General features: G+C 34.7%; 1 protein-coding gene across 1 annotated transcript; it reads right to left on the reverse strand.

Annotated features, from left to right (window-relative positions):
• Window positions 1-5,095: 5,095 nt before the first annotated feature.
• LOC105163763 (indole-3-acetaldehyde oxidase) lies at window positions 5,096-14,103 on the reverse strand. The gene is made up of 10 exons (XM_011082219.3): window positions 13,667-14,103; window positions 10,905-12,596; window positions 9,924-10,171; window positions 9,600-9,809; window positions 9,024-9,242; window positions 7,571-8,536; window positions 6,669-6,764; window positions 6,347-6,445; window positions 5,971-6,160; window positions 5,096-5,577 (listed from the first exon to the last, which is right to left on the reverse strand). The coding sequence occupies exons 1-10, from the start codon at window positions 13,839-13,841 to the stop codon at window positions 5,360-5,362; spliced, it is 4,113 nt and encodes a 1,370-aa protein (XP_011080521.1). The 5' UTR covers window positions 13,842-14,103; the 3' UTR covers window positions 5,096-5,359.
• Window positions 14,104-16,643: the final 2,540 nt, after the last annotated feature.

Genomic DNA, 16,643 nt, shown 5'->3' on the forward strand with positions numbered 1-16,643 from the left:
TTTCACCATCTAATTATGAGTAATAGGTAAGTGTTGAGCAACTTGATTTCAGAATCATACTGATGTGAGCAAAAACAAGATGATCCTCGGGTCCATTACAAGTGAAAACTAGTGAATGAGTGTTAGAAAATGAAAGAGCGTAACTTAATAATATTGAAAGTGGTATTCCTCATTTTTCGTGTATAAAAGAGAGGCTTATATTAAAACAAAGCTCTCAATATGAAATTACAGTATTGCTTGCATGAAAGTGAAAGTTGTAGTATGTAGGTTCAAGTTCAAACATGTTCTCCTCTCGTTGAGGGAGCTCTTTATTTATAAGTAACCATAAGTAGGTTGGAGAAGATCATAGATTTGGGGGAGCATGATCTCAAAGTGGTTAGACAAAGTTGGATCTCCCATAGATTTGGTGGAATGTCCCAGCGGTCGAGGGTCACTGTAGATGAAGGTAGCTTTTAGGGTAAGGATGTCTTTCAGAATTTTTAAGGAGTTGGTTGAGAAGACACTTTCTCCTAGTCAAAATCCGAACTTTTTACTTCTAACTGGAGGCATCATCTGTCCTCGAGGAGGCTCCTACTTATTATCTAATTCTGTAAGGTGTGTCTTTAGAGATTTATGTGAATGCCACCTAAACAATCCGTGAATATCACGTGATATGAGATTTGACTTTGGTTGGGAGATATTAAATCCTTAAGTCTCCTTATGGGCCGGTGAGACCTTTTTATATCTGATCCCTCTCAGATTTGGACCGATTGAACTTCTTTTTCCTACGAACTCTAGCTGGATTGGGCTTATTGGGGACACTTAAGCGTTTCATTCCTCTAAGATTTGTGATCTCTTTTTCGTTTTGAACCACTTAGGCTTCTTTGGCAGCCTATTTTATGGGCATCACATACAATCATTCGAGTATAGTGTTTATCGATCGTTTGAATGATCTAATGTAATCAATTGTATAATAAATATGACGTAATCGACCACTCTTTTTAAATAGTATATCAAATTATATCACACATGACTATATGATCATTCAAGTTTAGCGGTTGCCGATCATCTAAATGATCGAATTCAATAAATCACACAATAAATATGATGTAATTGGCCATTCTTGCTAGGGATAATTATACTCTCTCCCCTAAAGTTTGATATAATTACACATAGATCTCCTATAGTTTGGGAACTTATATATAGCACCCATGATGTTTGCTTTCATCTAACAAATAAGTCCCTCAATTGGTCAAATTCACTGAATTTGTTAATATTAACTAAAAAAACTGGATGAAAATTGATATTTACACTTTATTGGCTTATTACTAACTTAAAACAGGTCAAACAATATTCTTCGGGCTTATAACAGTGGAGATATACTACATTACATGCATTAAAGTGTGAAGACGTATGAGGGTAATTTAGTCATAAAATGATTTATTCGACTTGTAATAAGTCAATTGTGGGTAAATATAGATTCTTTTTTCCAATATTTTTGTTAATATCAACAATTTCGGTGAATTTTGAATAAAGAGGGGACTTATTTGTTAGAAAAAAACAAACCTCAATATTATTAGGTATAATTTATCAAACCATAGAAAGTTTAGGTGTAATAACACCAAACCTCATTAGGGGGAATGTAATTATCCCTTTTTTTTCTAAACAGCATATTAACTCAATCTGGGATAAAATTTTCATTTATTGAAGAATTAATTACAACTTACCAAACCAAGATCCATGTAATTAAACCATTTGTCATTACATACATTAATTTCCCAACATAGATTGGGTACTAAAAATCAAGAAAGCTGAGAGTAGTATACTATGAAATTCTTACACAACTCATAAAAAATACATATTAATTACCCCGAAATCAAACAACATTAACACAAACCATCACTACGTCGGTCGCCGTAATCACAATGATCATCAACAGAGCGGAAACAGCTGAGGACGTAGAAGCGGCAAAGACCAGCAACACGCCTCCACCAATCTCATCCTTACCATTATTCTCTTCAACGCTCGCAAGGGGCAGGTCACAAACCCCCAGTGCACCACCGGCCGCGGCCCCATCCAGAACCCTCTCCGCCGGTTCCCCAACCGTATTGCCCCGCCCTTGCGTCGCCTCTTCCGCCGCCCCGTCCTGCACCACCCTAGCACCACGGCGGAGTTGGAGACTACGGAGATAGTAAAGGCTCTCCTCAGCATACTATCTATCACCAAACTAGTGTAATTTTCTTGGGAAATTAAAGGGTTAATTATATAGATTGAGATATATGAATGGTGCAATTTGTTTAATTATGTAATGATGATGATGAGGGTGTGTTATTTAGATGTGGTGGTGTTGGATGGATTATAATAGTGCCTGGAAAAAGAAGGGTTTGCATCTTTGGAGGTGTTGGTGTCATGATTACATGATGTAGGCTTTTGATTTATTATTTTTTTTCTTTTATAAAGTAAGATTAGTAAAATTAGCAGAAACCATGAATCATAGCTTTTGAATTTTAGGAATAAAGATTTTGATAATTCATAGTATTTATTTATATAGTTAATACTTACTATGAATCACTATTATTGTAAAAATGAGATTTTTTTTTTTTGGAATATGTTAGACGAAGTCGATGATAATTGATGTAATATGTAAAATATGTTTAACACATTGACGCAAAATGTGGGTTAAGATGTAGTGGAAGTATGTTAATCCACATTTTCTGATTAAACCCATTTATTGAATCATGAACATGTCTTTCTCGTTATCTTGAAGATTATTCGTATGAAGGCATGCTATTTTCAAGATCAGCGGGATTAACCTTGCTTCATTTTGCGTGTTGACCTATAAACATGCATTTCTCGCTTAACTTTGATGAATTTAATTACACGCCTCAAATTTACGGAGTTTTAGATGATACGCCAAGGAAAGACACAGAAAAAATATATAGAAAGAATGGATATTTGAGGAAAGTTGGGGAAACTAGAGTATATAGGAGAGGATATTTGGAAAGAGTTCGGAAAAACATCAGTGTTGTAATCAATCTACTTATATTTGAACTTGTGTTATTTGATTACAGTTATGTCCTTACCTGTATTTAACTCAATCTGCTCAAAAGTCTTTATCCAAACATGTATTTGGGAGATTACAGTCTCAATTTCAGATACAATCTATACTAAAAGAATCATTATCTCAACGTGCATTTATCAGACTCCAAGCTCTATAAAATATGATTTGTCTAAAGGGTAAATTACAATCACCTCATTTAATTTTTGACATAATTACAAATACTTTTCGTTATTTGAAAATTACAAATACCATTTCATTTTAATGCCAATCTAACAGCAATCCCAATCTGTTATCCTCTATTAGAAATATAGTGAACTTTTGTAAAACAATTGTTCCACTTATAATCATTTTATGATCTTTATTTGATTTTTATTGAGTTTTTATTATCGTGTGAAGTAATTTATGAAATTTAAAACTCAAGACTCTATAATTAAAGGTTTTGAATTCGAATTTCAACAAAATCCACGCGCATTCAATTGTTATGTATTTTCATCGGATTTCAAGAATAGAACAAAAATTCTGAAAGAAACAACAACAATAATAGTAATAATATTAATAACTTCCGAACGAAGATCTAATTCAGATCGACACGCGACAATTAATTTATCATTCTTTTTTCTTAGAATACAAGTGAAGCACTTATAATGATTTATGCAGCCCTAAATTTAATGATATAAATTGCATATTAATAGGTAAAGAGAAAGAGGAATAGAAAATTCCCAAATTAAAAAATGTTGAGGGGATGAAGTAAAGCTTGGGATACTTACATTTAACAATTAGGGCTCAAAAGTGGGAATGATGAATAATGATCCTTCCAATACTTTATAATAGGATTAGGCAAATCCCTAAAGACATATTCTCCAGTTAATCATGCATCTCTCATCTAAACAGCCATGTACTTCTTTATAGTTAATTGGTAAATTATATCGATATTTCTTGAAATTAGATCAAAATATATAATTAATTTATATATTTTTTTGGATAAAATTACAGCTACACTTCTTGAGGGATGTTAGTGTAATGTTTTCAGGGAGTATTTGTGTAAGCTTTGCGTTTGAAGCAGGAGTACAATTGTAATTACAACGATGACCTCAAGAGATGTATTTGTAAAGACTAAGGAATATGAGTGCATAAAAGTATTTTAGAAAATTCTAAAGGATATAAAAAATTTTTAATTTATATTTTAAGAGGGAATTTTGATCAATTTATCATAAAAATTGGATGAAAATATAATGAGAACTAACAAAATGAGCTCATTGTTATACGGGCGTTAAAATCAAAAAGGTATTTGTAAAATCTCAAACAACAAAGAGATTTCGTAATCATGTCAAATTTCAGGGAAGGTGACTATAATTTATCCAATTTATATTGCACTTGATATGTACATGCTATGCATATATATTTTTTCAGAGTGTAATATAAAATTATAGTAAAAAATACATACCAAATATAAACAATTGAATTTTGTAGTAGGGCAGGGCAGGCCACAATTAGAGTTGAATGCTACCCTAACTTTGCAAATCATGTTACATGGATTTGAAAATAGCACATCTCAATTGTTCAAATTGTTAACAAGTAAGCTTGATGTGACACACACCAAAAAGAGTGGTGATCTTCCCTTTGGATTTAATAAGTTATTCTCTAATATTAAATTGGATAAATTAAAACGACTTTCTTGAAATTTTTTATAACTATAAATATTCATTTGTTGTTTGAAAAATTACAACCATTTCACGTAGGGATAGCTGATTAGGTCCTAGCATTGAACTGTCCGAGTCCAGGTAGTCCGCATCTTCATGAACATATATATTTCATCGAGCCTCTCTCCAAGACAGTGCCCAAATCGTTATGCCTTTTGTGCATGAACACTGCAATACCTGCACTAACATCCACTTAGACAAGCGTGCGCTAGTCTAATCCAGTCCTAGTCGGACTCTGCAATACCACCGTCACCATCCATGCCTCACGATTGCAACTGGGAGGAGTAGCGGATGGTTCTTGTACCATTTGATATGAACTTTGAAGAACACTTATCTCAAAAGTTAGCTACGGAAGTGAGAGACGATATGAGGTTTTATTTGCTGCTTTCTTCAGCTGTAACACAAACTCCATTCCACTGTTTGATTTCTTCCTATCTTTTATTTCCAAATGTACAACAGCAAGATGAACTTCCTTCCCGACATTCTTCTAACAAATACGTTTATCAACTGAAGTGTTCATTTCAAGATTTCAACACACACAAATACTGTAACCTCGTCTTGCAGTTGTCAGTTAATCCATCGAGTTCCACAGGCAAAACTATAGAAACAACGATTAGCTTCATGACTTAGAGAGCAAGCTCTGCAAGTACGTCTCCACGTTATTCAGCCCGCAGAGTTGCTTAACAACAGGCATCGTAGCAGGAACGTCAACCTGGAACGTTGGATCGGTAGCCTCCATAGCTCCCCAAGACTTAAGCTGTTTCCTTGCCTCTTTAATGGCTGCTCTTGTGGCGCAGTGAACTGATGCTGCCAGGAGTAGTGGGGGTTCACCAGAAGCTGTAGATAATAGCAATGGAGTTATTTCTCAAGATGGAGAGACAAAGAGAGACTTTGAGCTATCGGGATCACAGTATAGCTGCAAGAACTACGAACAGTTACATATAGAAAGATGAACTTTTGCAGGACGGGCGAAGCTGAGTGATAAAACTATCTTCCTCAAGGAAGATTTCGAGTGCTGCATGTCAAGGTTCGTATGTCCAGCGTTGATTGGTATGGAAAATCAATCATAACAAGAGAAATTTGAACAATTATGAACCGAGCAACATAAAAAGTCTGCGTGTTTTGTTTTTTGTTTTCCTACTTATCTTCGTACAATTTCATAACCTGTCCTGCAATATTCTAATAAATGAACCTTATATTATCTTGAAGTCTGAAACACAAGAAACATACCCTTGGATGAGAGAATACGTTTCTGGTGATGTCCACTGTTGAGCACTTCAACATTGAATTCTTTCGGAATAGTGTCAATAGTCGGGATCTTATATGTCCATGTGCCATCCGCGATCACCAATCCATCGGAATTAGTCAGATATTCTTCAAGCATGAAAAATCCAAGTCCTTGTACAAAAGCCCCTTCAATCTGCAAAAGACAGATACCAGAGGCATAGTAGCTATAAACCCCTTGAGCTAGAGAAAATGATAAAATGCAATGAAAGCTGCATCTAGAGAAAACAATCTGTCAAAATCTTAACATTGTGACATTCATAAATCTGAATCCATGAAATGATACAAATAAAAACGAACAACGGGTTTCTGAAATATGAACCTGTCCCAAATCCACTGCCGGATTCATGCTCTGGCCACAATCGTACACAATATCTGTTCTCAGTATTCTGGTTTCTCCTGATAGGATATTTACCTCTACCTGAAACGTAATTAATATCCGTTTGTTAGTATTTGTCCAATATATAAGAATTATGGCTTAGTGGAGTGCTATCATACCCCAAAAATGGTAGAAGTAGCTGACCCCAACATGCATATACATAATTGTGGAGGACAAAGAATAAAGAGGAGGTTCACGCACACACACACACGCGCGCGCGCGCACACTCACAAATAAAAAGGGAAGAAAAACGAAAAAGATTTACCTCGCTTACTGCAGCACCATAGTTCAAGTATTTTGTTGAACTGGAGTCGGGAACGAAGAATGAATGTGCTGCTAAGTTTACACTTTTGTAATGTGCCTGCAGCATCCATAGAGTAAATGACTTGATAACAAAGTATTATAACAATCTACTCAAGAATTATCCGAGATGAAGCACCCATCCACATATTGTTAATCAATCTTCTCATAGAAATGACTATGTCGACTACTCCAATGGTTTAAATTTAAAGTTTTCTGAATCTTAATTTGCGATGAAGATTGCTAAGCTAGCATTACTTTGCTGTCAACCCCTCTACATGCACATCAAGGAGATTTTGGTTAGTGCATCTGGAGCAATTTTGTATGAGTTAGTTCTTGCACGAAGGAATTGAGAGTGCAGGAGAACCTGGGATTGTCCTGTCTAATAGGGAATACTTACCTTTATCTTCAATAATGAATTTGGTAATGCTCTGCAGTTACAGTATGGAGAAGTATAATCTAAAGACAAAGAACACCCAAGATCCACATGGTTTTGGGTTATTTAAAGTACAAAAGATAAGTCTGGTTTTTCTCAAAATGCTTACTCTCAAACATCTCCAACTGCTCAAACAAAAACATTGAACAGACAGTGCTAATGTGGTGTTCTCTTCCAACAAAAAGTATGCTCCACGAGCAAACTTCACTTTCAATATTTTCTGTTATGATATTACACGGCCTAATGTCTTTCTTTGTGAAAACAGATTTCACTTCTGTGATATGAAACTGAATCACATAGTAAATATAAAAAGTAATTTACTGAAAGAGAGGAGAGAAACAATTTGGATTACATCACCAAGAATGAGGGAAATCCACCAAGTACCTCACAGTTTATAATGCATAGTTATAGAAGCGGAAAGAAGAACAAACCTGGAGAATCAGAACATCCCATTTCACAGAACCCATTTGCTCCTGAAGCTTTTCCTTAAGGGGGGCTAATCTTTCAACCAAGATATTGCAGCATAGCCTAACAGCTTCGCAACTCGATTCAGATGTTGTGCTTCCAGCAGTAAAGCCTCCTTGTACTAAGCTCAAGGTGTCTGCCTGTACGACTCGCACTTTCTCTACTAAGTCTTCGATTCCATCACAGTGTATTGAACTGAGAGCATAAGCCGTCACTTGTTTAACCTTCGTCCAGAGCCCCTGTCCCAGTTCTATTCCCCCCACTTCTACAACAATAGATCCATCCCAAAGTATACTTACTTTCCCAGGGGCTGATCTTACAAACACTTCATGCACAATTGGCACTCGAGAAATTCCCCTTTTATGCCATATATTAGAGTGGTTAAACTGTTCTACCATAGAAATCCTTTCATCAAAGCTTGATGATTGTCCCACCTTGTCCCATATAGAAGGTAAAGTAAACTCTATGGATTCCCCAGAAGCACTCCCGTAGAACAATTTTAGGCTTTCGTATGTGTGAAGATTTCTATTCCTCACAGAATCGACTTCCACTGATAGCACGGAAGCTACATGCTCTATGATAGCTTCAGGAATGAAAGATCCCTGCACCTCCCCTGGGGCCCGCATCGCAGATTTGCTAGAATGGTTTGTCTTACATACTTTAATATCGAAAGATAGAGCTCCCCAGTTGTACTTTTTAAGTGCACCCATCATGTTACTCGGCATTGTGGGGCTTATATCTGCAGTTATCCCTGCATTTATCAATATGTCGAGGTGCAGAGCTGTGATCTTCCCGTCGGATTTGAATCCAACACTGTAAGTTATTTTCATTGGATGTCTTCCTCCTGCTATTATCATGTCAGTTTTTCTATCTAGATAAATTCTGACTGGACGCCGTAATTTATGAGCTGCAAGAGCACATGCTGTAGCAATCTGAAAAAACATACTTACTTGTTATTCATCCATATTGTTGAATGAATAATATGTTTTAATTTAACTATCCATAAAAGAATACGTTGTACTCATTGAAGAGATAAACTTTAGGAATTTGCTATGTCATATATCAGTTGGTCAGTGTTCAGTAATACAGTTCTTTGAATTATCAAGCACACAATATATCAAAAACATTTCATGTAAAGTGCAGATACGAGAAGATATTAGATTGTGCTTCTCCAAAGATCACAGCAATAGTAATGATTTACTTAATTCATAAGATATTCTTTCTGTGAATCTTATTAACTGCAGTTGAAACCAAAAGTCTTTGTAGGCATTAATAAGGGTGGATAAATATTTAACTATTATTTTTATCCTTGGCTGGAAAGATTCAGATCATATCTTGCATAAACCTAAGAAAATATGGCACTAATCTATTTACCCTAAATAAGTAGAGAGGAAGATACAGATATATTTTAATACTCACCGGCATTGCTCTTAGTGCCTTTCCACCAAAACCTCCACCAACTCTTCTTGTAAGAACACGGACATTATGCTCAGGAACACCAAGGCATCTTGCAATCACTCTATGTGCAAACTCAGGGCATTGAATTGAACTGTAAACTACCATGCAGTTGTCCTCATCGGGAATTGCAAGTGCAGTTTGTGTCTCCATATAAAAGTAGTATTGTGAACCTAGTTTTATCTGGAAATCCCATTTCACAATCAATAAAGAAATAACATCTTTTATTAGTAGTTACCTTGTCATGTACAGTACAGGAAAAAGTTATTAACTGACAAGCCATTATCAGAAAATTCAGCTTTGTAGATCAAAATATTCTTTTAATTTGATGAAGTTATTGATAAAACATGGCATATAATTTTGCAAAAAGTTTTATTCTGGGAGAGCTAATAAAAGCACCAGTTCACATAGAAGTTCTACAGAAAATGATTTAACTTAAAAGCTAAACTTCTTGAACATTTAGTGTAAAATGTTTCAAACTAAAAGGGCTGATAAGCCTCCTCTAGGAAAGTTTAAAAAGGGCAGACTAAATACAAGTACCTTAGCGGAGAGAATCTTGTGATCAGCTTCAGCCATTCCTTTTGAAAAATCACCAACTTCTTGAGGATATAGATAAGGAGGAACATCAAAGAAACTTGATCTTTCCACAGCCTCTTCAACAGTTAAAATGGGAGGATCTAAGCCTTCTGTATCATACTCAACTAGAGCAGTTTTTGCAGCCAAATTGGCATTCTTTTGTGTCTCTGCAACCTAGAAAGATTTCCAAGATATTAGTTTTCTCATATGATTACAAACTTAAGAGCAGGAAACTATAGTTGCAAGGGGAAGTTTCCAATTCCCAGCAGATGAGGAAGTGTAGATTACCACAAAAGCAATAAGGTCACCAGCAAACCTAGTGAGATCATCAGCAAATAAAGGTTCAGAACCAAACATGGCCATACATCCTATATTCTCCCCTTCTCTTGGGATATCTTTGACAGAGATGACATCAGTTGGTTGGTTAGACTTGAAAGAAATGCTCTTCACACGAGCTACAGGCCTCGTGCTACAAATAAATGCTCCATACAGACAATTTGGGGGTGAAGGAATGTCATCTACGTACATGGCCTCACCTGCAGATTGCAGATTATAAATTGTGGCTTACAAGTTTCTGGCTACACAACTACATGGGACCCTTTATTTTCTTTTCTCTTTCTTTTTTTCTCTCTTTTCTTTTTCTGTTTTCTTGGTTTGGGGGCTGGGTGGGACAATTTAAAGTTGATCAAGGAAAAAACTAAAAAGAAAACAAAAAAACCCAAACTTGAATATAGAGGAGGATATAAGAACAAGTAATGCAGCGCATCATGGAAATATAGGAGAGGAGAATAATCCAAGTAGAAAAGGAATGAACTACTGAATTTTATCAACTAATGTCACGGAATGGTGCAAGAATGCCCAGAATTACTCAGGCAGTTTGCAAGCCAGTATGTTCAGTTTAAGTTACCAACAGCGGTTAGAAATAGTGGACAGAGGGGAGAACTTGAAGTCCTTGAAAGCTGAATGTGGTAATATTTTATGGGCACTAAAAACCAGTATAACAGTTACACACAAAATTGTTAAGATACACATGCTTAACTTCTCCAGAGAAGATTGGAAAATAATCTGCAATAATGAATTCACTCAAAAAGAAAGGAAAGAAATAACTATCATAATAAAAATTTTCCCACAAAACAGAAGATTGGGCACACTTTACAGTTTCTTTCAATGAAGTTTGAGCAACTGGTGAAATCCATGTGAAGTTTGATAAAAGCCATTGGTGTTTTAACCTAAAGTTGAAAAATAAAAACTGAAAAGAGCATAACAAACCAGAAGCTTGGATGGAAGCACCAAACTTGGGCATTGGTTCACCCACTGGATAATAGTCTCTACTAGATTGCATAACCTGTTTTGCAGATGACAGCAACGGTGGCTTTCCCGTTTGAGTAATTTTATCATTGCTACTTTTTGCAGCTCCTTCCAGAACTGAACCACTCAATTCCTCAGACGAACCAGCAGATATTGCAGAAGCAACACTGGACAAGCTGTTCAGAAATTCAAAAAGAAAACCAACAGCTAAGCTTGACCTGTAAGCGGCATATGAAGTCCCTTCTTCAGATACCACAGCACCTTTTACCAATTTAATTGCTTCATCCAAAACTCTGGGACTAAGAGTTTTTCCTGTCAGATATTCCTCAACTTTCCTTGCCCGTCTCGCATGTTTAGTCCCATAAGCACCAAAAGCCAGCCGGATATTATTTACTAAACTTCCATTTCTATCGCAAGAAATATCAGCCAAGAAGGCAGCATTTAAATAGGGCAATGCATTTCCAAGAGGCCGTGGTGCAGCACGGTATGTCTCAAAAAACAACCTCGAATTAGTATGAACTGAACCATCAATTCTTGTTGGTTCATGAAAAGGAACGTGGACACTCAAAAGCACATCTTTGGGGTCCAAAGGTGGTCTGCTCAAGAATTCTTCCATTGTCATTGTTTCATGTTTATGACCTGTCAGTATGCTGACACTTGAACCTGCAGAAAGAAGTAAAGTAACAATATCTGAAGGAAAATACTTCCTCTGAGCCATCACCAAATTACCACCAAGACTAGCTGAGTTCCTAATGAAGCTTGAAGCGACCTTTTCCATATGATCAGCAATTTTGGTGAACAGCAGGTCCCCACTTGAGTATTCATTGGCTTTACTTTTTTCCTTCAAATATAATATAACTTTGGAAATTGGTAGAGCTGCTCCAAGGTCAATACCTGAGTGATTTTTTCTGAACATTGAAAGCTCGGGGATGTACCTCAGATCAATATATTTGCCATAAATGTCTGTTTCTTTGTAATAGCCATTGCCTGTATTACCAACAACTAGCTTGATCCTTGTACCATTTTCAACCATATCAGAGTGCAACAAGTTTTGAAGTCCCTTAATAGTTACTGGACTGTACCATGAATTTTTTTCAGAATTCAAAAGCCTTGTGGACTTGTACTCATCTTCTAGTTCTTCAGTATATGGACACGTATGATCCTTTGGATTATAGGATGGTAATCTACTTAATCTTATTTCCTTCTTATCTCCTTTATTCCAGAAAGAATTGATCCCTAAATCCTCCATGTCAACATCTGCAGCAAAACTTTTGCAGGCATCAGCTATTGGTCTATAACCCGTACATCGACAAAGATTACCTGCTATAGCCTTTTCAGCTTCTGAAACTGTCAGCTTGGAGAATCCAGGTGAAGCTTGTGGCTGATTTGTTTTCTCAGCATTGGCAAGAGCTGAGAAAAGTGACATGCACATTCCGGGAGTGCAAAAGCCACACTGCGAAGCATGGAATCCGGCAAATCTTTGATGGATTGGATGGAAGCCGTCTTTACTGTTCCCAAGGCCTTCACTTGTTGTAACTGAACAGCCATTTATGCTGCAAAGAAGTGTAAGACATGAACTCACAGTGAAATTCTCAACCTTCTTATTCACAGTATCATACTTCGACAGCAGCACAACGCAAGCCCCACAACCACCTGAAGGTATCCAATTTCAAAATGTAAAGTGAGTAGCTAAAGTACAAGGCTTCAAAAGTGAGCATGCGATCAATGAACAAATTCTGCATGTCATTTACAGATACATTGGTTCAGTACTGGTCTTGTGTGTAGTTGAAAATACAATAAAGATAAAATATCACCGCTCCATAATTAAACTTCAAACTCACCAAAGTATATTGCTGAAGATTATAGATTAAACAGACACACTTCTTATACAATATAATCTATATGATGTCATCTTTGCTAGTCCATGCTTTTTGTTGCCGACAAGTTAAAATTATGAGTCTTATAGGGTGTTTGCAATAGCTTCTATTTTGTTGGTGGGAATAAGTTGTAGAGAAAGTTGTAAGTTAAGCAGTATTAATTACTAGTGTTTGAAAACAAAAGTTAAAAAGTGAAAAAATGTTAGGACAGCTTAATACTTACAATTTGACCAATAAGCTGCGGAAGTTGGTAGAGAAGGAAGCTGCATATAATTTTTGGGTAAATCAACTTAAATTTAGCAATTCAAAAGGAAAAGCTTCAAAATAAAAGTACTCTTCAACTTATTTTCAGCAAGAACCCGATAGAAGCTTATTCAAGCCCTTTTGCAAACACCCCCCTAGAATCCAAACCTTCAGAACAGATTAGTACCAACTGAAAACTGATTGAGCAGAAACTAATCATCCTAGAGGACTATTCATCCAAAAGAACTATATCATCAATACTAGCAGTCAAAGTCTACATCTTATGAATGACAAAGCCAATAATCACATTCAGGTAAACTCACATAAATCGTATCTCAAGAAAAAAAAAACAAAGAGAAGAAGAAGAAGAAGAAGAAGATCAAACTGCATAACAATCAGTGGAAAACAGTAGACTTGAAATAACAGAAACACCCTTTTCCTATTAAAGGGCAAGTAAGGAGGATGACGGATCCTGTGGTGGAACACTGATAATCTGTTATAAATGAAGACTACAGTGATCAAAGGAGCGAGCCCAGATTCAAGAATGACAAATCCAAAAACACATATGAACCAAAACCCATCAAAAACCACAGAAACACAGACCTTCACCACAACCAAGCTTGACACTCTTGAAACGGGTCTTGGAGCGCAAAAACTCCAGCAAAGTAGTTGATGGGTCAATCTCCGTGACTTCAAACCTCTCCCCATTGACCTTAAAGACTAGGCAGTCATCCCCAGCTGACGGCAGCGGCGGTGGTGAACTCTGCTTCGCCTCCATCTCTTCTTCTAAAGCTCCTAAGCCTGCCGCTTTATGGTACTTGGAGAAGTGACAAGAAAGGAGAATGAGCAGACGGACAGGCTATGTCTACTCTGGGACAGACGCAAACAACATGAAAACTACAACCTCAAATGTCTGGATAACATGCATATAACTGACGCCATAGATTCTTGTTTCTTACTAATCACTGAGTTGCAATCATTTGTAAATGAGTGGAGAGTGACTTCAACCAACGCATCTATCTAATTGTTGCAATCTATTTAAATATCAAAGAAAATCATAATTTAAAGTGTTAATTATTGTTGCAATGTATTTAAGCATATAATTCTCGAACTCTCTCAGGGACACGAGTCAAAATCAGAACTTAGGTAAACTGCAATCGGCTCCCGCATAATTATAAATACTATTTCACTGATTAAAAATTATAAATACTTTTTTATTTTAACAATTGTTGAATAATGAGTCAATTTTATTATTCTCAATTAAATTTTTATTCAATTTTTATAGTAAATTAATTAAAATATTCTTTAGAATTATAAATTATATTTTTTTTAAAATAGTTTCGGAAACTAATATTTCTATAAATTATTTATTTTACCCGTCCTCAATTTTTATATTTTTTAATTTTTTTTATCTTTTAACATATTTAACAAGGGTAAAATAGTAGTGTTTATTCTACCGTTTAGAATCTACGTAATTATTTTTCATTTGAGAGGGTATTTGTAATTTTTCAAACAACGAGAGAATATTCGCAATTATGCCAAACTTTAGAGAATGTAAATATAATTTACTCAAAAAACTTTGTGTACATATGTAATTGACCAATACTCCTTTTTTTTTCCTTTTGCAATCAAAACATCGTGAGTTCGAATCATATAAGTATTTAATCTATTTTAATAATAGTATTTATTTACTTTGAAGTTATTAATTAATTTAAAAATATTGATATATTGTATATTTAACATTATTAGAGTATGTTAGTTAATTTCGAATGTATTTTAAAAAAACAAAAGGACTAACACCTTTTCTCTATTCTATCTCTCCCTCCTTTTTTTATCTTTCTCCAATTGTTACATATTATCATTTTCTCAAATATATATATATATATATATATATATATAAAATTTTCTTATGACTAATTACACTCTCATCCCTTGAGGTTTGATATAATTACACGTGGATTTCTTGTGATTTGAAAAATTGCATCTAACACCCCTAAAGGTTGCTTCCATGTAACAAATAAGTTTCATATTAGTCAAAATTCACCGAATTTGCTGATATTAATAAAAAAAAATTATATTTACCCCTAATTAACTTATTACTGACCTATAGCAGATCAAATAAATCTTTGTATAATCAAATTATCCTCATATATCTTCACACGTTAATACATTGAGGAGGTATATTTTCACCGTTATAAGGATAGTTTCATCCGAAAATAATTGTTTAACCTATAATAAGTTAGTTGTAAGTCAATTAAGTGTAGAATTAATTTTCATTCAATATATTTTGTTAATATCAATAAATTTGGTGAATTTTGACTAACGGAGGGACTTATTTGTTAGATGAAGCAAACCTTAGAGGTGCTAGATGTAATTTTTCAAACCACATGTGGTCTACGTGTAATTATACTAAACCTCAGGAGAGGAGAGTGTAATTATCCTTTTTTTATCTGGATTATATATAAATACATGTATATATATAAATAGTTTTTATTATAAAAGTATATATATGTTAATAAATTTAAACCGTTGATTTTTGAATTAAAGAAAATTTACACCGTTGATTTATGAGTTGTATTTGGATCGTAGATTGATCAAGATCCAACGGTTATTAAATAAGGACATAAATATTATTTTAAATTTTAAATTAAAAAAGTGCGTGTGATTCACGAAATGCGTCGAGAAGGTAAATTGCTCTATCCTGATAATACAGTGGGATAAACTGGTGTTTTATTTTTCACAAGGACTAAATTGCTCATTTATATTAGCAAAAGGGGGTAAATTGCATTTAACCCAAAAGAAATATATAACTATGGCATTTTGGACAACTTATGTTTTAGCAACGACCATGTTGGTTGCTGTAAGGATTTTCGTAATAAATAAGACTAGCAGTCACAACACACTCAATATGTATACTTAATTTAAATTTTTGTTATACATATTTAATCAAATAAAACTAAAACACTTAATTGATTAAAACTGATAAAATAAGTTTACTTGAATAGAAAATATGAAATTAATCAAAGAGATTTTGTTGTATGTAGATGAAATAAGTAGTTATTTCACATTTTGTGTAGCAAGAACAATTAACCTGATAAACTCGCTCCTTTCCTTAACTTCACCATTTCCAGTCGACGAATATTCGGCTAATAAAGTTGAAAATTTTCAATAATTCTAGACTACAAAAAAGTGAGTAGTTGGCAAGTCGTAATAGTTTGATGACCTTTAAATTTTGGAACTACTTTTTAAAATTCCCTTCAATTTTTGTACAAATATTCGGAGTCTGATTTTAATTTTATCTTATATTTAAAATAAAAAAGAAAAAGAAAAGAATTCTTTTTTTCCATTCAAAGCAACCTCGTCCCTGAAAATAAACTTAAAAAAAAATGAAGTATGGGTTTTGAGTAAAATATAAATATTTCTAAAAAAAAAAGGATTGATAGTATATCTTTAACCGAAAACATGAAAAGAAATAAAAAAATTGGAATCCTTATGAGGTTTGCTTCTGGCAACCTCTCTCCGCTCTTTCTTGCACAGAAGAATTGGAATTGATGCCAGTTCCTCTTCAACTTTTCCTGTC

Source organism: Sesamum indicum, linkage group LG6, assembly GCF_026168435.1.
Source record: "Sesamum indicum cultivar Baizhima isolate 11 linkage group LG6, ASM2616843v1, whole genome shotgun sequence".
In the NCBI taxonomy this organism is placed as follows: domain Eukaryota; kingdom Viridiplantae; phylum Streptophyta; class Magnoliopsida; order Lamiales; family Pedaliaceae; genus Sesamum; species Sesamum indicum.